This window comes from Heteronotia binoei, chromosome 6 (assembly GCF_032191835.1).
Source record: "Heteronotia binoei isolate CCM8104 ecotype False Entrance Well chromosome 6, APGP_CSIRO_Hbin_v1, whole genome shotgun sequence".
NCBI classification, from domain to species: Eukaryota; Metazoa; Chordata; class Lepidosauria; order Squamata; family Gekkonidae; genus Heteronotia; species Heteronotia binoei.
The window spans coordinates 123,411,267-123,433,628 of NC_083228.1; the positions used below are offsets into that span (position 1 = coordinate 123,411,267).

The 22,362-nt window shown below is 44.6% G+C and overlaps 1 protein-coding gene across 1 annotated transcript in view; it reads right to left on the bottom strand.

Moving 5' to 3' along the window:
- The window catches only part of PLD1 (phospholipase D1), a 169,808-nt gene that overhangs the window by 68,272 nt on the left and 79,174 nt on the right, over nt 1–22,362 (bottom strand). The window contains exons 7-11 of the mRNA XM_060242509.1: nt 13,592–13,650; nt 12,393–12,485; nt 7,189–7,341; nt 6,485–6,634; nt 3,840–3,923 (exon numbers count right to left, since the gene is read on the bottom strand). Coding sequence (XP_060098492.1) covers nt 3,840–3,923; nt 6,485–6,634; nt 7,189–7,341; nt 12,393–12,485; nt 13,592–13,650 — 539 coding nt within the window. The remainder of the gene's footprint in view (nt 1–3,839; nt 3,924–6,484; nt 6,635–7,188; nt 7,342–12,392; nt 12,486–13,591; nt 13,651–22,362) is intronic.

Below are 22,362 nucleotides of genomic sequence, written 5' to 3' on the forward strand. Positions count from 1 at the left end.
ATTTTTAAAGAAATCTGTATTTCTACACACATCTGATTGTCTGTTCCCAACATTGTCCCTTTCATTTTCATTCTTAAAGGTTGATGGGGTTGGATCCACACTAAATTTTCTGCTCATAGGCAGGATGAGGTAATTTCCACCAGTTTCCGCTTCCAGCTATAGACCCCCAATTTGCCTCTTACGCTGCTCCTGGAGGGGTACCATGCCCCCAGAAGCAGCGATGTAGGCAGAAGAAAAAGACGACAGCAGATTTATACCCCACCCTTCTCTCTGAATCAGAGACTCAGAGCAGCTTACAAACTCCTATATCTTCTCCCTCCACAACAGACACCCTATGAGGTGGGTGGGGCTAAGAGAGCTCTTGCAGCAGCTGTCCTTTCAAGGACAATTCCTACGAGAACTATGGCTGACCCAAGGCCATTCCAGCAGCTGCAAGTGGAGGAGTGGGGAATCGAACCCGGTTCTCCCAGATAAGAGTCTGCGTACTTAATCACTACACCAAACTGGCTCTCCAGGCAGTTCAGTGGGCTGCAATGTGTGTGTAGGGAATGGGGGGTAGGCAGGACAGTTCTGCTCTACTGGGAGAAGTCTTGGCTCCAACCCCAAGATTCCACATCACTTTGAACATCACATCAAGAAAGAAGAGGCTGGACTTGGGCAGACAATTCTGTTTTCTGTGGGTTCTACTGCTCACAGAGGGAACCAGTAAACAGAAAAAAGCATACTAAGGAGTTGGGGGGACACCAACTGTGGGTGCATGGCAGTGTGTATTTTTTCGCTATTTGAATTGTGGCACGCTTTGAAGTGCAATCCTAGGTAAAGTTGCATTCTTCAAGGGGTGAAGCAAGGGTGGATTGGCCATTAGGGGAAAAATCATAGAATCATCGAGTTGGAAGGGACTTCCAGGATCATCTAGTCCTTGCTAGGCTACCCCAACCCTGCCCTCCTATCAGGGCCATCCCAGCACAACAGGGCCGGATTAACAAATAGGCCATGTAGGCACTGGCTTATGGGCGCCCACACCTTTAGCGACCCCGGGCCAGTTTGCCTCTCTCTGTGTCTCCCTGCAGCTTTGTCAAAGGGGCTTTTGAGAAGGTGCCTATAGGAGATAATAGGAGATAATTTGCAGGGGGACCCCCAAGATTTCGACTGCCTAGGGGCCTCCACTGCAGCACTGCAGCACAGCGATTGGGGTGGCGATTGGGGAGGAACTGTCCCGGAGACACACGCTTGATTGCGGGGTGCCTCAAGGGGCGGTGCTCTCCCCGATGTTATTTAACATCTACATGCGCCCCCTTGCCCAGATTGCCCGAAGGTACGGGCTCGGGTGTCACCAATATGCTGATGACACCCAGCTCTATCTGCTTATGGATGGCCGGCCCGCCTGCGCCCCAGAAAATTTGGACCGAGCGTTACAGGCAGTGGCTAGGTGGTTTAGGCTGAGCGGGCTGAAGCTGAATCCGGCGAAGACAGAGGTCCTGTGCCTTGGTCGCTGCGGCCCGGGAAGGGAAATCCCCCTGCCAGTTTTTGACGGCGCGCCACTAACAGCGTCGGGCAGGGTTAAGAGCCTGGGGGTGCTGTTGGAGCCTTCACTGACAATGGAGGCCCAGATAGCAGCCACTGCCAAGTCCGCGTTTTTTCACCTTTGGCGGGCGAAGCAGTTGGCCCCCTTCCTGGAACGTGACGACCTGGCAACAGTGATTCATGCTACGGTCACCTCGAGGTTAGACTACTGTAATGCCCTCTACATGGGGCTACCCTTGTGCCGGACCCGGAAACTGCAGTTGGTGCAGAACGCTGCTGCCCGGCTGTTATTAGGGCTCCCAAGACGGGAGCACATTCGGCCGGGGCTCTGGGATCTGCACTGGCTGCCAGTAATATTCCGAGTCCGGTACAAGGTGTTGGTTATTACCTTTAAAGCCCTATATGGCCTAGGACCTGTCTACCTTAGGGACCGTCTTTCCCCACACGTTCCCCAGAGAGTACTACGCTCGGGTTCACAAAACCTGTTGATAGTCCCCGGGCCAAAGGAGGCCCGTCTAAAATCCACCAGGGATCGGGCCTTCTCAGTAACGGCACCTTATTGGTGGAACCAGCTGCCGGAGGAGGTGCGGGCCCTGCGGGACCTAGGGCAGTTCCGCAGGGCCTGTAAGACAGCCCTCTTCCGGCAGGCCTATAATACTGACTGACAAGGAAATCTTTTGGATGGAACAAAATGCATCTGTAGACCGCCGGTTTTTATCTATCTTGCTTTTATTAATTTATGGTTTTAATTTTACTTGTAAGTGTTTTAAATTGTAGTATTTGTATTATCATGTTGTAAGCCGCCCTGAGACACTTCGGTGCGAAGGGCGGGGTATAAATCCCAATATAAATAAATAAATAAATAAATAAATAAATAAATAAATAAATAAATAAATAAATAAATAAAGAGACTTACATGATATGACACTGCTGGAGTTGGAGGTGCAGGGAAAGAGGTGTGTGGCCCATTCCTGCTCAGTCCAGTGGGGCAAAGAAGGCACTCAGAACATCCTTCACTGCACCTACCCAGCCTCTCAGTCGTGTGAGGTGAATCTGCCTGGCACAGCTTCACTGTCTAGCCTCATCATGTCTGGCCCAGAGAAGGACATGGTTGCCCCTGTGAGGGATATGTCCACCCAGGGCTTTTTTTGAGCAGGAACACAGTTCCAGCTGGCTTGGCTTCAGGGGCTGTCGCCTAATATGCAATTGAGTTCCTGCTGGGCTTGTTCTACCAAAAAGCCCTGTGAGAAACAATGGTGATGGCAGGGGGTGTAGCCTAATGTACAAATGAGTTCCTGCTGGGCTTCTTCTACAAAAAAGCCCTGAGCAAAACAATGGTGATGTCAGAGGGTGTGGCCTAATATGCAAATGAGTTATTGCTGGGCTTTTTCTACAAAAGAAGCCCTGTGTCCATCCAGTCACCTTTTGCTGGGGGAGGCAAGGCTCCTTCCCCCTTCCAATCCAACCCTGCATTGAAGTCAATGAGTTCATAGTGGTGTAACGGTTCAGGGTCGCACTGCAGCCCACCCCTGCTATGGCTAATCCACCCATCGTGCTATTCACGCTGGCTTGCTGGTTTGATCTTTGGTTTTGCTGTATTTATTTTACTTCCGCTGGTTCGAGTCTCTTCGGTGACTTTTTGGTTTTTACCGAGGCGTGAGTGAGGGGCAAGCAAATGCCAGTTCCATTCCTCACGCCATTACTTCAGGCAATTACTTTCCAGCTTATTCCTAATACTAAAAGTGAGCTGGGTGGAATGAAATGCCTGCTCAGGAAAGCAAGGCAGACCGGGAACAGTTCTATTTATCTGTGCAGTCTGCTGACACAAAACTTAAACCCCACCTGTCTGCTTCACACACAGCCAGGGATGGGCCCTTCCTGTCACATCTAGTTTTGCTTTCAATTTAGCTGACTGGAGTCCCAGTTAGGAACTGAGGATCAGTTTTACCCACCCTGTAATGGCTTTGCATCTTTCTGTTCAAAGAAGCTTCAAAGCTCTGAATTCGGCTGCCACAAGCCTGAAGAAAGAGAGTTCAAAACCAACCTTGTTCTCTCCTATGGCTGCCTCTAAGGCATCCTCTGACTTTTAAAATTTGTTGCTTCTGATTTGTTTTTGGAGCTGAGTCTATTCTAAAGGATTTTTGAGACAAAGCTCTCTTTCTTGCTCGCTCTGAGATGGCTGACTCTGCTGCCAAACCACCAGGACACTCTGTTAATGTTCTGTGCCAAAAATTCTCTCAGCAGTGTGGTGCTGTTCGAATGTTCCCTTGGAGGTACCTCTGGGACAAAAGAATGCTGAATTTATAAATACTGACCACCAGTCTGTGATGAAAATCTCTTCTTTAGCTGCTTCCATGGCATTGGCAACATCTTCAAAGTAACCTTTTGCATTCAGGTACCTAAAAGCAACAACAATACTTTATATCTAAAGAGGGAAAGGGAAGGAAGGAGAGAAGAGCTAAATTAAACTATCTAAAAACAGTATTTCTTTCAACTTATCAAAAGGAAAGGGGGAAGCAAAGGACCAGAGTATTTCCTTAGTTTAAAAAAAAAAACCTTCTCTTGGGGCTTTCTTTGTAGCAGGAACTCCTTTGCATATTAGGCCACACACCCCTGATGTAGCCAATCCTCCAAGAGCTCACAGGGCTTTTAGTACAGGGCTTACTGCAAGCTCCAGGAGGATTGGCTACATCAGGGGTGTGTGGCCTAATATGCAAAGGAGCTCCTGCTACAAAAAAGCCCTGACCTCCCTTCACTTTGATCCTACAAAATAGGGATAGAGGACTTATGGTCTGGTGAATTAGTCCTGGTCCCTGAAACCACTGTTTTGGGAAAAGTGTAGTAAAAAGCTTTCACCCTTAAGGAAAATAAATGGGTTTCAAAAACTGCAAGAGATACTCTGCAATGTGTTGTGTCCCTCTTTCAGTTTTCTCTGCGTCAAAACAGGTGAATTCTCCACCTGCCACTGCTTGGTGGTTAGCAGCAGATTTCACACCTAGTGGCGAAACATGGCTGCGTTTTAATGAGTCTGAGAATGAGTCTTCTGCCCTGCTCTGTGCTTCCCACATGTGTAGCCAGGAAGTGCAATGGTTTCACAAAAAATCATAGTTATTTCATTAGAATTATGGTTGGTTAAACTGCGGGTGATTGAGATGATGCAGCCTGAATAGCCCAGATTCACCTCAATTTATTAGAGCTAAGAAGCTAAGCAGGGTCATTGAGGGTTAGAGTACTTGGATGGGAGACCTCCAAAGGAGACAAGGGTTGCTATAAGGAGGAAAGCAATGGGATATCACAGCAGCCTTGAAAAGCCATCTCTTGCCTTGAAAACCCATGAGGGGTCCCCATAAAGCAGCTGACACATAATGACACCTAATTATTACTAATTTATTGAGATGAAATGAAAAAAAAACAAACTGTAGGTTGGATCTTACGACTTGCAAAGTTGGGTCCCATGACTCCCTTCTGCTAAAGTTCCCTCCAACGGAGGAAGCTCTTTCTCCACCAGAAGAAATCTTTCACCATTAAAAGTATTTCCCTGTCCAGTTTAAAAGAAGGTTCCAACTTAGGATCCAGCTTAGCAGAGGGGAGCCATAGGATCTGACCCAATGGAAGCGGAAACGTTCAATTTCCTATCTACACTCAGAGTGAGCAAGGAAAGGGAGGGAGGCTACGAGCCCAAAGATTACTCATGCTTGTTCCTCTGATGACAAGCTGTTCTTATATGTGAATCTTGCACTAGAGTGTCTGACCACCAATTAAGGAGGCTTTTATGCGGCAACATATACTTCCAGCCTACAGTTCACAATCTGGAGAACAGAAAAACCCTCAGAATGCAGAAGCTAGACACCCCTACTCCAATCAAATATCCCTGCTTATTGTCAAGAGAAGCCCAGAAATACTTCTGGATTACCCAACACTTTTTATTAGCATTTTGAAGATACTTTCATTTAAAAAAAAAAAAAAACAACCAACCTTCTATAGCAGGGGTGGCCAAACTGCAGCTCGGGAACCACATATGGCTCTTTCACACATATTGTGTGGCTCTTGAAACCTCCACCACCGTTAGCTGACCTGGAGAAGGCATTTCTATCTTTAAATCAATTCTCCAAGCCAAGCCAGCTGGCAGCTTGGAGAATGCATTTAAAGTTAAAATTGCTTTCTTTCCACCTCTCCTTCCTCCCCATCTATTTCCTTCCTTCCTCCCTCCCTCCCTCCCTGTAGCTCTCAAACATCTGATGTTCATGTCTTGCGGCTCTCAAACATCTGACATTTATTCCATGCGGCTCTTATGTTAAGCAAGTTTGGCCACCCCTGTTCTATAGTTTAGGGCTGCAGAGAAGCTAGGATTACCATCTTTCCCCTTAGTACTGAGTCCAGCAGCACCCTAGAGATCAACAAGATTTTGGGGGATATTAGATTTCGAGAGTCAAAGCTCCCTACTCCCCCCTTCTGTTTTGATAAAATATAAAATAATAATCATGAGCGTCAAAGCTCCTTTCATCAGATTAGGGCTTTTTCCCCCCAGCAGGAACACACAGGAACGCAGTTCCGGCTGGCTTGGCATCAGGGGGTGTGGCCTAATATGCAAATGAATTCCTGCTGGGCTTTTCCTACAAAAAGCCCTATGTAAAACAATAGTGATGTCAGAGGGTGTGGCCTAATGCAAATAAGTTCCTGCTGGGCTTTTTTCTACAAAAAAGCATCAGATACTGAGAAAGGGAGGGTAGACACCTGAAAGCTTATACCCAAAAATCTTGCTGGTCTTTAAAGTGTTACTGGACTCAACTTTAGCTGTTCTGCTGCAGACTACCCTCTGAAATTTCCCCCCACTAGTTCTCTTGTGCTATTAACCAATGCACAAAGAAGTAGAAATTTCCCTCTCAACTTGAGAGGGAAAGAATTTCCCTCTCAACTTTCCTCAATCCTAGGAAGAGTGACCAGAGCACTGGGCCCTCACCACTTTGCCAGCGTGTTCTCCTGGATGGCTGCATAAGAACCAAATCTGTGGTCTTTGAGGAAATTCTTGCCATTCTTCTGAATGAATTCTTCTATGCCTTGGCCCCACCAGAGAGCATGTCTGTAGCTGTTGCACTTCAGAATCAGAGACCTAGCAAAAAAAAAGAGAAAAATCACACAATCCAGTTCCCCATAATCCCGACCAGTCACACGCTTTGTTGCTAAACGCTAAACACTGAGAAAGCAAACGTTTAGTCCAGACACCCTGACTACTTGACAATGAACAGATCCACAAATTAGGCTGAATATGTAAAGCCATTTCAGTAGCTATTAAAGTTACCGAAAAGGCCTAAAGCACTTTGCGGAGTAGAAATGCTAAGTAAATAATGAGTCACAAAAGAACACAAAAATCTGTGCAAGAACTTCTAATCTTTTATAGAAGATTGGTTCAATTGTATTTGAATGGTAGCTTTGTCTACTGAATTATTAGCAAAGGATGCAAACAAATCATTTAGAACATATAGATTTGTTTTGTGAATGCCAGGCAATTTTTATTATCCACTGGAATAAAAAAGTCAGAGATAAAACACACGTCTAGTTGTTTTTAACGAATTGATCTAAACTCCCTTCTCTTTTTATTCTTAGCATAATGCTATTATTTAATGTAACATATGCAATAATAACAACAGTGAAACAGCTTCTCACCGGGAGAGATTGTCAATTCGTAGCCCATATTTAGTTTCTGTTTCCTTCTTGCCAATCTTAATACTGAATTCTTTATCCACCAGCAGGACAAAGGAAATGGCTCCACTATCTGGCTTCATGTACATCAAAAAGGAGTCTTTTACTACGAGCCACCTAAGGAAATACAAGCACAAATGCATATTCAATAAGGCAGCAATATTTACAACGTAATGGTATACAGAGCACCTCCTAGTCTAAATTCACTGATTCTGATGCGCTTAAATTGGAATAATTCTGCACAGGATTGCACTGCTAGACCATGAAAGGTTTTAATTGATTAACCAGTTTAATCCATTTAAAAAGTGCTCTTTATTCATCTGGCAGCAGATCAAAACAAGGGAAAAAAACCACTGTTTGCAATATTCAAAATAAGGAGTTACAGAAAGAGGAGAAGGCCCCAGTGTGAAAGAAGTATTCCTTCCCCCCTCATATACATTTTTGGGTCTTCTGTTCCAGGGGTAACCCACCCCCAAACAGCAATGTTCCCAATGCGGTGATGTCACATGGAAGTGATGTCATCACGCTGGGAACATTGCACAGGGACACTCTAGTTTGAGGACAAAACTCTATGGTTTGAAGGCAATTTTGTCCTCAAACCAGAGCATCACTGTGTAATATCCCTGACTTGATGATGTCACTTCTGCATAATATCATTGCAACAGGGATATCAGACAAGGATGTTGTTGTTTTGGGGCAGAGCCCTGCCCCACTCCTGGAATGCTTCCTCCCACCCCCCACACCACTGAATCGCGGAGACCTGACAACTATGACTCTTCCCAGTCCTAGTCTGATACTCTCAACACTACACCACTCAGCCTCTTTTACCACACCATTCTGCTTGAGTGAGAACATGTGGGAGCCTGTGGATCTGTTCTCCTCACAGTGGTGCTTTCCCCCAGCTCCCCGCCGTGTAGCAAAGTGCCACAATTAGCGAGACAGAAATGTGGGAGCCAACATTACTGGTATTTTATGTGTCCATTCACAACTACAAATCACCAGTTAGCGCAGCAGGGACAGAGAGATTAATATAGCTGTGTGAACCTGTTCATCTCTTTATTCATTAAGTAGATGGGTCTTGTGGTCACCCAAAGAGAGACATTGGGTGACCACAAGACACGTCTACTTAATGAATAAAGAGAAGAACAGGGCAAGCGTAATAACGTTTTATGACTAAATCTAATACCTTGGAGCACCTAGAAGTGTAGCAAGACTGGCACACTCTAGACTTCTAATGGTTTATTTATAAAGGCACACTTACTTAATTCCATTAAAGTTAACGAAAAGCATACAGAAGAGGCTGTGCTTTGGAAAAGGCTGCATTGCCAAGCAACAAGCTCAGCACCAGAAACACACAGACTGAGGGTGAAAAAAATGACAAGCTGGGGGTTTTTTCCTATCCTCGATGTAGACCTCCCAAGAGATGTGGCAGAGAGCAGGGGAGGAAGTCCTTTTCAGTTGCAAGCTATTTTTGGCACCTGGTCCTGCATGTGTCTGAAATGCTAATTTCCCACAGCCCAGTTCCCTGAGCAGATATATTTACTTTGTGGCAAGGAGTGATTCTTAAAACCTGTTGAAGAGAAAAAGGCAGATGGGTAAGGATTATTCTCATTCTCCAGCCTCTCTAAAGGTATTTTTCCAGATCACTAGTTACTAGGTTGCCAAACAGTGACTGGCAACTAGTGGGAGGGTTGGGGGTGGGGGGAGGCAGCAGAATCCCAGGAGAAACATTAAAAAAGAATACAAGTCCTTGGCTACTTATTGGAGGGTCTGACCACAAAGTCTCCAAATAAACGCTAGAGCTACCCTTGTCACTTCTGGGTCACTCTAGGATTGTCAGGAACTCTATAGTCAGAACTTCCTGCAAGAAGACAAGGACTTATTTTTCTTTTTAATTTGTATCCCGAGGATGATTGTGCCGCACACTTTGGTCCAGCTTCCATCAGCTGATCAGCTGAGCACTGATGAGCAATTGCCTGGAGGTTTCCAGCCACAAGCGGCAACTGGGAACATTACTAGTTATACCTTACTGTACTTGAACAAATTGCCTTGGATAGCCAGTCTGTTGTAGTGGTTAAGAGCATGGACTCTAATCCGTGAGAAGCAAGTTTGATTTCCCACTCCTCCATATGCAGCTGCTGGGGTGACCTTAGGTCAGTCACAAGTCCTCTCAGAGCTGTTCCTCTCAAGAGCAGTTTTCTCAGAGCTCTCTCAGCTCCATCTACCTCCCAATGTGTCTATTGTGGGATGGGGAAGGGAAAGGAGATTGTAAGCTGCTCTGGGACTCTGAGAGAAGGGCGGGATATAAATCCCATCTCCTCTTCTGCTTGTTGACACCATGGTGAAACATGTCCTACAAGCACCTTGTGCTTCCATAGAGAGGGATATAGAATTTAGCTTATTGGGCCAGGCTAGAGTTGCCAACCTCCAGGTGGCACCTGGAGATCTCCTGCTGTTACAATTCATCTCGAGGTGACCAAGGTTGATTCCCCTGGAGAAAATGGCTGGACTCTGTGGCATTATACCCCACTGAGGTCCGTCCCCTTCCCTGACCAGGCTCCACCCTCAAAATCTCCAGGTATTTCCCAATCCAGAACTGGGAACCTGGGTGACCCTTCATACACATTTGGTGAACTCATATGGTTTTCTAGGCAAGAGACAAACAGGGTTGGTTTGCCATTGCCTCCCTCTGCACAGCAACCCCGGGCTTTCTCAGTGATCTTTCATCCAAGCACTAACAGGGCTGATCCTGCTTAGCTTCCCAGAGCTAATGAGATAAGATTAACCTGAACCAGTCAGTGGAGGGTGGATGTGGCTAGAATCAGCATTTAGCAGTGGACTTTTGCAGCCTTGGCAAATGCCCCACCATGCTGATCCCTAATGCTTGCTCTGAATGATCATAAAGGCAGACCAGCTCTAAAGGGAACTCTGCTTCTCTTTTCCCTCACAAGAGACCTGCCTCTGGCTTCCCAGCCCCTAACAAACACCTGATGCCCACAACGTGGAAAAAGGCAACCAGGGTCATCCCTTCATGGCAAAGGCACTCTCCAGAAACAATGGCTCCAGTGTAACGCAGAGCCCTGCGTATTCAGGAAAACTGCTTGACAATGTTCTTGTTCCAAGCTGAATCGGAGGGGGGGGGGGTTGTGAAGTGCTCCAGGACTGACTGATGCTTCTCAATGATGAGAGGACAAACAAAGCAGGGAACACAATGCACTTTTACCGAGTTGGTGCTCGCTGTCTCCTCGCATCTGCCACTAATGCTTAATGCAAGATGTTGAAAACAGGAAAAAAGACACAGGATCTCAGGACTTGAGGGCATCCGATGAAGGTGATGGGCAGCAGATTCAAGAGAGACCAAAGAAAATACTTCTTTATACAGCAAGTGGTTAAAATGTGGAATTTGCTGCCAGAGGATGTAATGATGGTTACAGGCACAGACAGCTTGGGAAGGGGGTTAGAAAGAATCATGGAGGCTAGATCCATCACTGCCTACTAGCCATGATGACTAAAAAGAACCTCCATATTCAGAGGCACTGGATCCCAGGGCCAGGATGCAACATCAAGGAAAGGCCTTGGCTTCTGTGCCGTGTTACTGGACATCCAGGGGAACTGGTCAGCTATTGTGTAAGAAAGAATGCTGGACCAGATGGGCCACTGGTCACATCCAGAAGGGCTATTTTTATGTTCTTGAGATTCATTCATGCAGGATACTGAAATACTTCACAGAGCAAAACTGGGCAGCAACACAGGGAAAATGAACTATACTATATGCCGCTGAAGCTGATGGGAAATTCCAACAGAAAAACACAACTGGGGAAGGTCTCAAGAGGCAGGTCAACCTAGAATTATAATACAAACCAGGGGTCGTTTTGTAGAAAAATAGGTGGCAGAGTTCATTAGCATAACTCATTAGCATATGTACCACCACCACCCCAACCAAAAGCAACCCGATGCAAGAAAGGAGATCCCCGGGTGAGTGAGGCCTTGCTCACCTGGGGCTCTCCTGGGCCGCCCCCCTCCCCAGTCAAAAGACCAGCAAGCCACTCGCCGCCCAAAATTACATAAAAAGTGGAGAAAAGGTGGCACGGGCTTCTCCAGGAGTTAATGAGGGCTGCTGGGGGCGTGGAAAAGCCACTGGTGACGGGCTGGCTGCTCACTCTCCTAATCCAGGGATTATTATGTAGCTGCACCTACTAGTCAATGGACAAGGTAGGTAGGTGGGGAGAAAGAGGTGGAACCATCAGAAATGTTCAGGAGCTGCGCTTCTGTGAGCTTCTGCTGAATTTGAGGCCTGATACAAACAATACTGGATTTTAAAAAATAAAAAGAGCTCCCAAGCCACTAAATAATGAATGCATAAGATCAAAAAAGTTCCGGAGAATTCATTTGAATTGAAAAGGAGACTTTAAATCTTCAAATAAGTAGACATAGATAGAATATAATAAAATGATTAGAATGTGATGAAAACCTCCACAAGTTAATGCATTTAATCTTTCTGGCATAGCCCTGATCCATCTTCTTAATAAAAAAATCTATCTCTTCATTATATTAAACCAGATATAGGAGAAGACAGAATATCAGGGGAATTTTTTTTTTATTGTTACAGAGTAGTAAATGTTTTATTATTAATGTTTTATTTTATCAGAGAGGCAGTGTGGGTAATGGTTAAGAGTGTCAGACTCTAATCTGGAGAAGTGGGTTTGATTCCCCACTCCTCCACAGGAAGCCAGCTGGGTGGCCTTGGGCTAATCAGAGCTCTCTCAGCCCCACCTACATCACAAGGTGCCTGTTGTGAGGAGGGGGAGAGAATGCAATTATAAGCTGCTTTGAGACTCCTTAGGATACAGAAAAGCAGGGTATAAAACCCAGCTATTATTATTATTAATTATTATTATTTTCTATGAGGTATTGAGATCCAGTGTGCTACAGTGATTACAAATATCAGACTATGACCCAGAAGACCCAGGTTCAAATCCCCACTCAGCCATGAAGTTTCCTGGGCCAGTCATACTCTCAGTCAGACCTACCTCACTGGGTTGTTGTGAGGATAAAATGGAGATGGGATAGCTTTTAAGGGGGGGATTCACTCCCATCCGCTGGCAACTTGCACTGTAAAGGAACGGGGGGGGGGGGGGAGGCAACCATTTGAGAAAACAGAAAGGTACCTTTTCGACCATCGATAGCACAACCTCCCCTGCCCACAGCAGTTCAGGCCAGGTATTCGGTGGCCTCCAGACCGTTTCATGATCATGCCCTCTCTGAAAGCAAAGAGAAGAGAGATGGGGGGGAGAGTATTGATTCAATAAGTTCTTGGAAACAAGCACAGATAATAAACCACAGGTTTAAACCCAAGATTGATTTGATATTCTATTCACTATCAAAGGCTGTCAAGGCAAACTGCAACCTTGAGAGGAATTTTGGCACGTCTGTATTTTGCACTTGCAGGGACAATGGAAATGCGCCCTTTTAACTAGGCAGAATATTTCTTTGAAAGGCCCTTCCTGTTGTTCACCTGCATAGCTTGCTAGATAAAAAGAGACTAGGAGAATCCAAGGGCTCGAGGACATCTGGTTTGCTGGCAGTTCCAGGTCTGCCCTTGACCTCTCCTGCTGGATCTCATATAACAGAGATTAGGAAAGACCTTGTTCTTCCCCAGAACTGCAAGAGCAACCGCAACTCAAAATAAGCAGCTCTGACTTAAAGAGGTCTGATGCAGGGTTGCTAAGTTCACACTTAGGCAGTGATCATGTGCAAATGTTATCAGAGAGTACATGTGGAACCAGCTTCTGAGTATGCATGCATCAACTAAAGGCGACTAGCTCGGGTGAGGATATCTTATTATATTTCCCTTGAGTTTTTCAAATTTGCTTTTAACATTAAAAACTGCCTGATAAGGACTTGCATCATTGGTTTATCAACAGACCCCTGGTTATGTTTATGAGCAGCAGGTCTTCTCATTATGTTTATGAGCAGCAGATCTTCACAACACCTGATCCCTGCAGCAGAGATGCCAGTGACCAGAACCTGGAACCTTCAGCTTTCAATGCACATGCACTATCACAGCATGCTTCCTTGTCTCTTCTCAGCTGCCTTCCCTTTTCTGCAAATCTCTCCTGCTTTCCTAGCCCCATCTCTTCATCTACCCCAGCTAGCTGGACCACCTTCTGAGAACAGGCCGCAGTCTGTCTCTGTGATAAATGAGTCTGCCTTGGTCGTCAGTGCCTCAGCCCGGCAATCTTAAGCATCCAACATCAGGCCTGTGTTTGGTCAAGGAGAGGAGCGTTATAGCCCCTGACTGTGCTGTGATTCAGAACCCAAACTCACTCCCCTAGGAGTTTGGTCTGATAAAGACAGGTCAACTTACATGCCTTTTGGTCCTAGATCATGGATGAATGACAGCTGACTTACGCCAATGAATTCCATCTGGAAAATGAATCATAAGAGAAGAAGAGCATGCCTTCAATAATTGGGCTATAGGAATCAAGAAGAGGTTTGATTAACTAAACCACGTTTGAAGTGCAGACTTCAGGGCTTTTTTTGAGCAGGAATGGACAGGAATACAGTTCCAGCTGGCTTGGCATCAGGGGGTGTGGCCTAATATGCAAATACATTCCTGCTGGGCTTGTGTGAAACAATGGTGCTGTCAGGGGGTGTGGCCTAATATACAAATGAGTCCCTTCTGGGCTTTTTCTACAAAAAAAGCCCTGGCAGACTTCCTTCATGTGGCCCAGGGTGTGTTCTTTTTGGGGGGGGGGAGGGGGGAGGCATTTCACCATGAATTAATCTTAATCCTTCACTAGATCCATACTCTGCTCTAACCTGGATAGTCCAGGTTGGCCTGATAATGTCAGATCTCAGAAGCTAAGAAGGATCAGCCCTGGTTAGTATTTAGATGGGAGATCTCCAAGGAATACCAGAGTTGTAATGCAGAGGCAAGCAGTTGCAAACCCACTTCTGAGCACCTCTTGCCTTGAAAACCCTACTGGGTTGCTGCAAGTCAGCTGTAACTTGCCGGGGTGGGAGGGGGGATGCATAAATCCTGATATGTTTTGCTCTGTGTTTGCATTGGCCCAAAAGCATGATCATGATATCTGTTTAATTTTCCAAAAGTGCTTTCAAGTTAAACTACCAGGAACCACAGATAAAGCCAGGGCTTGCCTGCAGACTTGCAACTCAGTAGACATAGAAAGTGGAACATTAGGAAGGGAGTTAACAAATACGTGAAGCCTAAGCAAAACAGACCCTCCCCCAAATAAAATGGTATCTTCTCACCTGTGGCAGGAAACACACTGGAGAGGAGGGACCAGGAAAAGAAGGTGGAGCTAAAAAGGCCAAGCATCCCTCCTGCTCATGCTTAACACCCACTCATCCATATTTGCTTTTATGAAAGCAACAAGTTGGTAGGGGAATACACAACAGAGCACTTTGTGCCACTTGTTGCTAAGCGCAATCGCTTTCTTGTGCTTAATCTTAATCTTCCGCTTCTATACCCTGTTTTGTTCATTCTGTAAATGGGGAAAGCTGTCAACATGTTTTTAAAACAAGACATCAAGGCTGTATATGGATGCAACATACAACCACAGTTCAGGGTGATATCTACATGCAGCCCCCCGCCCATGAACCAGAGGCTGCTTTTTCACAGTAATTTGCCTGCTCTGGACATACAAAGCTGTCTTATACCAAGCCAGCTACTATTGTCTCTGACTGGCAGAGGTTCTCTGGGAGAGAAAAGGCTTTCTAAGACCCTTTTTCTTTGGAAATGCCAGGGTTTGAACATGGGACTTCCCACATGAAAAAAACATCCCCTGTTGAGGGCACTTTCACACATGCTAAATAATGCAATTTCAATCTACTTCAGTGACTGTTTGCAAGTGCATTTTTTCCATTTCACACAGTAAAGTTCAGTTGCCAAGAGCATCTTAACTTGTGGATTGAAAATGTGTTATTTAGTGTGAGTGTGAAAGCACTCATATGTCTCCAATATAGTGTTCTACGGAGTGGAAGCCATAATGAGTTTTATGTAATGGTTGGGAAAGTGAAGATTTCTAAATAAATGCTACCTAAATGCTATTGAAAACAGACAAAACCAAATCCCTTGAACTTCAAACCTGCAGGGTTCTAGCAAGGAAACTGAACATCTCAGACAGCAAGCCCTTTCACTGCTGCCTTTGAAACTGTAAACTCTCCCACCTGTGTATCCAAAGGCTCAGTTTCCCACTCCGGTTTCAGAGTGATCTGTCTAGCCAGCAAGCAGGAAGAGAATGAGGGCTTCGGTATCAGTCGTAATAAAAGTAAAAACAAACAGCCAAGAAAGATCAGTTGAAGAGAAGAAAGGAATGAAAGTTGAATGGGGAAGTGACAGCTATTAGGTGGATGCATTTGCAAAGGAGGGTGTGTGTGAGGACACGCTTGGATGAAGCCATGGCTCAGTGGCAGAGCATCTGCTTTGCACACAGAAGGTCCCAAGTTCAATCCCCAGTATCTCCAATGAATAAAATGATGTCAAAGGCCTGAGACTGTAGAGAGTCATCACAAGTCAGAGTAGACAATAATGGCAGAGAAATGGTCTGACTCCATTTAAGGTGCGAAAAGGATCTAGGGGTCTTAGTGGACCATTCACTGAACATGAGTCAATGGTATGATGTGGTAGCTAAAAAGGCAAACACAATTTTAGGCTGTAGCAACAGAGGCATAGTGTCCAGATCATGTGAAGTGATGGTATCGCTTTACTCGGCTCTGGTAAGACCTCACCTGGAGTATTGTGTTCAATTTGGGGCACCACATTTTAAGAAGGATATAGACAAGCTGGAATGGGTCCAGAGGAGGGCAACAAAGATGGTGAGGGAGACCAAGTCCTATGAAGAAAGGTTGAAGGAGCTGGGCCTGTTTAGCCTGGAGAGAAGACAGCTGAGAGGTGATATGATCACCATCTTCAAGTACTTGAAGGGCTGTCATCTAGAGGATGGTGTGGAATTGTTTTCTATGGCCCCAGAAAATAGGACCAGAACCAATGGGTTGAAATTAAATCAGAAGAGTTTCCGGCTCAACATTAGGAAGAACTTTCTGACCGTTAGAGCGGTTCCTCGGTGGAACAGACTTTCTCAGGAGGTGGTGGGTTCTCCTTCCTTGGAGGTTTTTAAACAGAGGCTAGATGGCCATCTGACAGCAATGAGGATCCTGTGAATTTAGGTGGGGGGTATTTGTGAGTTTCCTGCACTGTGCAGGGGGTTGGATGACCCTGGAGGTCCCTTCCAACGCTACGATTCTATAAGGCAGCTCCATGTGTATTCTTTTAAGCCAGAATTTAAAGAAGGTTGGAAATAATCTATTAGCAGCAACAAGTCTGGTTTTATGAGAGTCTTTCCTTTTTTTTCAAAGAAATTGAGGGGACAGGGAATGGGAGCCTAGTTAGAATAATAACACACTATCGCCAGTTTTGAAAGAATCCTTTAGCCTCTCTTGAGTTATATACCCCGAAAAGCCTCGAACTTCTGTTTGTAGAACAAGATAACCACCCTCCTCCCCAAGTAGGACTTTGGCCTGACTTCCTGGCTAGGAGGCCACAATTTCAGGTGCGGCTTCAAAGAAATGGATGCAAGGCAGAAGTTTCCTTATAATAAAACATTTCTTTAAAAAACTTCCTGCCAAGCCCAAATGTCTATGTGTATTTTCGTATCTATGAGTTAGTACAAATTATAAAGAAGGAAGTGTGTATATGTGAGGAAAGATTAAGTCGGGGTCGATCAGTGCTCCAGGTGAGGTAATGCACCCCATGACTTCTCTCTAGCTACAGTTTTACTCCCAAACCATTTTGTAAACTGAGAAGAGTTGCAAAGGCACTTTATGATAAAATATGTTATTTACTTCAAAAAAAAAAAATTCACAAGGCACAGTCAAGTCTTTGGGCACAGTGAAAATAGCTCTTTAAATTTCTAGCCACATCTTTAATATAAAAACAGCCCTTTTGCACAACCAGTTTATGTATGTGCTTCCATGGTGTCAAAGAATATTCACAGGCATTCTAATGCTGGATGGTTAAGTACCAGTGAAAAATCTGTCAGGGAAGCTGAAAGTTGGTCTCAGTGCTGGAAAGCCTTCACACAGGGCCTGGGGTCATTTTGTAGAAAAATAGGTGGTGGAGCTCATCCAGAGATTGTTATACAGCTGCACCTACTATTCAATGGACAAGGTGGGGAAGAGGAAGGGAAACCCTCAGAAAGGTTCAGGAGCTGTGTTCCTGTGAGCTCCTGCTGAATCCGAGGCCTGCACAGGGCTTAGGAAGATTGAGGTAAATTGGCAAACTGGAGCTTGGGAAACAAGATAGTGTAGATGTAGGGGACAAAAAGGAGTTGGAGATGGATCTCTCACAGGGTCTCAGAACAGGAGGCTATGTACACTGACAAGGGTGTGGTGGCGTACGGAAGTGGGTAAAGTCCATGGGGGGCAGAGAAACATGCACAAAGGGTGCATTCACACTACACTGGATGTTTACTGTGTAAGAACAGCAAAAATCCAATTGCAAAACGCATTATTTAGTGTAGTGTGAGCACATCCACAGTGCTTAAAAGAGTTTACAGTAATATATCAGTTCTCCTGCAGCCCTGCCAAATTCCTCTCCAATGAAAATGCTGGAGGATGGACTTCATCACGGCTGTCTCTGAGCTAACAGCCAACTGGCAGGAGAACAAGTTTGGAGAGAGCTATCAATAACAAGCGACGGTTGGCCTTTTTGAATTAGTGGCTCAGTGCCTGAACTTGTCAAGAACTGTGGCACTGAAGATATTATGAAACCCTGCCAGCAATGCCACCCATTCTGTCGGGATCTGAAAAAAACCCACAGATGCCCGAGTGTCCTGGAAAAAATCAAACCAATGACTTCCTCCATCTGTACCTGTCAACGAACACTTATAAAAATAATCGGGCCAAGCAAGGACGATTTATACTTTGTTCAAAGTTAATCTGCAGATTTATCCTATCCTAAACTGAGCACGAATGCACAGGAACGCAGTTCCGGCTGGCTTGGTGTCAGGGAGTGTGTCAAATATGCAAATGAGTTCCTGTTGTGCTTTTTCTACAAAAAGCTCTGATTCTATCAGTCTTTTTTTAAAAATGTCTTCTGAACATGTTTGTAATGCTATTTCTCTCTCTCCCCGCCCCCTTCAAATCCCTCACATCAGTCTTTGTCTTGAATCCAGTGACATGTGAGCAGAAAACAACAGATACTGAGCGCAGTTCCACATGTGCAAGCCGCAGCAGATGAGATGCAACCAGTACTCCCTCTAAGCTGTAGAGTCTTGTGAGCAAAAATTATACTTTGTGAGCTACTGTATAAATTAATTTGCTCTGGGGCCACTTTTCCAGAACTAAGACAAAGACGTGCGAGCCAGAGGCTAAAAAACTGTGAGCTAGCTCACACTAACTCAGCTTAGAGGGAACACTGGATGCAACCAAACAGAGCACTTTAGAGCTGCTTCCCTCTGTTTGTCTATATCAGTATCTTCCGTCAGTGGGTGAAGGCTTGCTTGCTTCATTTGGCATACCCCCAGTAACAGTTATCGGCCCTCCTCTGGTGTTGTTTATTTATGCTTTTATTAATTTTTTATAATCTTAAATGCCATTTTTAATTGTTTAAAGGTTGTAATGCTTTTCTGTGCAACATCATGGGGATCCTAATAGGGTGGAAAAGCAGCAGAAAAATGTTTAAACAAAAACAAAAATAGGATGATTTTAAACAAAATAACATAAGAACATAAGAGAAGCCATGTTAGATCAGGCCAATGGCCCATCCAGTCCAACATTCTGTGTCACACAGCGGCCAAATATATATATACACACACACACACTGTGGCTAATAGCCACTGATGGACCTGTGCTCCATATTTTTATCTAACCCCCTCTTGAAGGTGGGTATGCTTGTAGCCGCCACCACCTCCTGTGGCAGTGAATTCCACATGTTAATCACCCTTTGTGTGAAGAATTACTTCCTTTTATCCGTTTTAACCTGACTGCTCAGCAATTTCATTGAATGCCCACGAGTTCTTGTATTGTGAGAAAGGGAGAAAAGTACTTCTTTCTCTACTTTCTCCATCCCATGCATTATCTTGTAAACCTCTATCATGTCACCCTGCAGTCGACGTTTCTCCAAGCTAAAGAGTCCCAAGCGTCTCAACCTTTCTTCATAGGGAAAGTGCTCCAGCCCTTTAATCATTCTAGTTGCCCTTTTCTGGACTTTCTCCAATGCTATAATATCCTTTTTGAGGTGCGGCGACCAGAACTGCACACAGTACTCCAAATGAGACCGCACCATCGATTTATACAGGGGCATTATGATACTGGCTGAGACAGATGAGGTATGTGATTATGATAACGGCATGTATCTACATTAATATACAATGTACAATAGACTGTATCCTTGACAGATGCCTAGGTTTTATTTCATTGCTTTTTGACAATGTATCAGAAGGAACACTTTGCACTTCACCTTTTGCATGCAGAAAAGATGGTGGGGGAAATAACTATTTTCACTCAGAGCAAGCGGACAGCAGAGAGTAATTTCAGTATTTCTGCTTTCAGAAATCTTCTCTGGGATTCCGCCCCATGTTCGCCCCCTACCTGGGGTCATGGCTATATCAATTCTTTGCTCATGAACCTCTGAAAAGTATCCTGTGCCCTGAAGATGGTTTAACCACATCACAATCAATATTCAATTAAGAAGAATCTTGTTTAGTTTGCTGTGGAGAAGGTTTTCACAACAGCCAACGCACACAGAGCTAACACAATGAATGGAGAAATTATGCGTCGGATGGCATCTTTCGATTTCCAGAGAACAAACAGAACTATGGGGGGAGAATAAAAAATAAAAACCAACAATAGGAATACAGATGGCTCTGGGGCCTAAGAGACTTACAGTTTTGAAGGGAGAGGATAGAGGACCGCCAAGACAGATGAGGTATGTGTTTATTTTCTATATATTTCTCTGTTTCCAGGCAGGTCTGGATAAAAATAATGTTAGCATTCTTCCATTTCATAATCAGAAATACCAAGACTTATTTCTTGCCTGCAAACTTGTGAACTACCAAGGGGAAAACCAGCCACCAGCCTTGATCTACATCTGAGGCTCAGTAAATCTCTATCTGCCTACCTTGGACTGGAAAGAAAGTGTAAGCATAGTGGTGGTTACCATACTGAAACAGGATCTAGGATTCAAAGGCTTTCCATGCCTTTGGTGTAGTGGTTTGGTGTAGTGATTAAGTGCATGGACTCTTATCTGGGAGAACTACGTTTGATTCCTCACTCCTGGGTCAGTCATAGCTCTCACAGAGCTGTTCTTGAAAGGGTGGCTTCTGAGAGAGCTCTCTCAACCCCACCTATCTCACAGGGTGTCTGATGGGGGAGGGAGATAAAGGAGATTGTAGGCTGATCTGAGACTCTTGAGATTCAGAGTGAAGAGTGGGGCATACATATCATCATTTTCTTCTTAATGGGTCATGCTTTCTCAGCCTAGCCTACCGCACAGGATTATTTTTAAGGATCAAACAGGGAGGGGAAAACCACATATGATTCTCCTGAAGTCCTTGGAGGAAGAATGTACCAGGGAGACAAAAAGTGACAAAGCATCAATACTGGATTATATCTGGGTTGCTGGGTCACATTTTACATAGGCCTCGCTTTAAGGCACTGTTTGGCTTTGAGATCCAGCACTACTTACTACTTGATTGCCATTTTTATACATTTTCTACCACTTCATTTATAAAGTTTATACATCTAAAATATACAAGTTCTTATTTAAATTTTCTGCTTCTTTAAATGCCCTGCAAATTCTCACTTCTTTTATAACAAAACCTTTTAAATTTTTTGGTTACCTCTGCGCCTGGAACATTTCAGTCTAGTCTTGCTCACCTGTCTTACACTTTGCTTAGACTATCTCGGTGATCTCCATATTGACTATTCTGCTTCTCTGCATCTTTTTGTAAGGAAGTTAAACAGAAAGCTCTGAAAGCTTTTACTATCCAATGCACTTGTGTCTAAAAGGACTGTCATGGGTTTGGAATGCTTGGTGGGGTGAAAAGATGGGCTTGGGGGTGCAGGGTTGGAGTTCAGGCTAGAAAGAGCATGTCCCAGAGAACCCATTTCCACACATGTTTGGATATTTATTTAGATATTTATACCCTGCATTGGGGGACTCAAAGGGGCTTGTGACATCATTCTCCCCTCCCTCATTTTATTCTGACAACCACAATCCTGTGAAGCAGATTAGGTTGATTCAAAGTCATTCAGAAAGATTCCAAGACAGAGTGGGGATAAGAACACAAGAGAAGCCATGTTGGATCAGACTAATGGTCCATCCAGTCCAGCACTCTGTGTTACACAGTGGCCAATAGCCAGGATCCAAACCTGGTTCTCCCAGATCCTAATCCAACCATTCAACATGCTAACCACTATACAAACCCAGCTCTCTAATTGCTTACTTCACAAGAAAGCAATATGAACCAGATAGCGAAGGACAACTGAATTGATAAGCAATGCTAATTTCTCACCCCAGGGTTGGCCCAAAACTGTTTTCAAATGGCCTGCAGGAAAAGGGGAACAAAGAAAGGTTTTGTGCATATTTATGTGCCTGCTTTCTGTATATGTTGGCAGAACAAAGCATGTGTCTTCAGGCTCAAAGACAACGGAGGGCTAAAAATGCTCTTGCCCTGAAACGAACTTTTCCATTCATCTCTGCTAACAAAAGTTACTCTGTTAAGTTCTATGGGGAGGAAAGGGTGTAAAATTTCCATTAACCTTAGAGAACGTTGTCAGATCCAAAGAGGAAGGCAGAAATGTCTGCCTGGCAGCACACTCATTTAAGCATTATGTACTTCTCTTTCCCATGGATCCTTATTTATGGATGCCAAGTTGGCATAATACCACTTCTTATGAACAGAAGGTAATTATATTATTACAGATACTTGCTAATCGAAGCCTACGCATAAGGCAGCCATTTTACAAATGGCCTGCAACAGTAATTTCTTATCAAAGATTTCAGGTTTTCACGGCTGGTAACATCATTAGGGTTTGTAGAATCTTTCAGGATCAAGTGCCGTGTTCTACTGGAGAAAGATTTCCTTCCAGACGTTTCGTTTTCAGCTGCGG